This window comes from Myotis davidii, unplaced genomic scaffold (genome assembly GCF_000327345.1).
Source record: "Myotis davidii unplaced genomic scaffold, ASM32734v1 scaffold408, whole genome shotgun sequence".
NCBI classification, from domain to species: Eukaryota; Metazoa; Chordata; class Mammalia; order Chiroptera; family Vespertilionidae; genus Myotis; species Myotis davidii.
Genome location: NW_006299389.1, coordinates 741860 through 742687, shown reverse-complemented (window position 1 = coordinate 742687; position 828 = coordinate 741860). Strand labels below are relative to the sequence as shown.

At 60.1% G+C, this 828-nt stretch overlaps 2 protein-coding genes across 4 annotated transcripts in view; both read right to left on the bottom strand.

The window, feature by feature from the left end:
• LOC102771017 (DNA repair protein RAD51 homolog 4-like) overlaps window positions 1–821 on the bottom strand; it is a 4243-nt gene extending 3422 nt beyond the window's left edge. Inside the window, 2 exon segments of the mRNA XM_015571204.1 lie at window positions 13–429; window positions 431–821. Coding sequence (XP_015426690.1) covers window positions 13–429; window positions 431–766 — 753 coding nt within the window. The 5' untranslated portion in view covers window positions 767–821.
• The window catches only part of KDM4C (lysine (K)-specific demethylase 4C), a 354050-nt gene that overhangs the window by 54520 nt on the left and 298702 nt on the right, over window positions 1–828 (bottom strand). The window lies entirely within an intron of this gene.

Genomic DNA, 828 nt, shown 5'->3' with positions numbered 1-828 from the left:
GTGCTGTGTCACCACCACAGCCACACCAAGGTCCCGGGCCAGGGCCTTCAGCTCCAAGGCCAGCTGCATCATCAAGGCCAAGCCTTCCCTCTGCTGACCTCCCAGAAGTGGGGAGACCACGGCGGTGACGGAATCCACAATGACCACCTTCACAGTTCCTGAAGAATGGCTCACCTGCTGGGCCACAGCACCTCGGAGACCCTGCAGCACATCCAGCATCTGGAAGATGTCAAAGGCACGCACCACCTGGATCCTCTGGAGGGCTCCTGCCTGCTCTTCCTCATCTGGGGTTCTGGCCTGAAGTAGCTGGAGGATGTGGGAGTCTGTCAGCCCTCCATTGGAATCAACATATAGGACGTTCTGCTGCAGGCCATGGGCCACATTTGCAGCCACACAAAGACATACCTGGATTTTGCCGCTACCTGGGGACTCCTACGATTTCAGTCACTTCTCCAGTATAGAGACCAGCATCGAGCAGTTTGTCTAGGCTTCCAATGCCAGTGGACAGGATGGCAGTGGCGGACTTCAGTTCCTCCTAGAGATCGGCGCCATTGCAGGGGAAGGCTGAGAACTGAGCCAGCAGCACCCGCCTCAGGGCAACCAAGGCCTTGTAAGACAAGCCACACTTCTGCGCGACTTCTTCCAGGTCTGCAGAAGCCAGGTCCGCGGAAGCCAGGTCCACCACTGTCTTGATCCCGTGGCTCCTCAGGAGCTGGACCATGTCCTGGGTGAGGCCTGGGCAGAGCCCGGCCCTGAGCACACCCATGTTCGCTGGGGCCCGGCGCCGCCCTCTCCAGACGCCCGCGGCACCCTTTCCCAAGCCCGGAT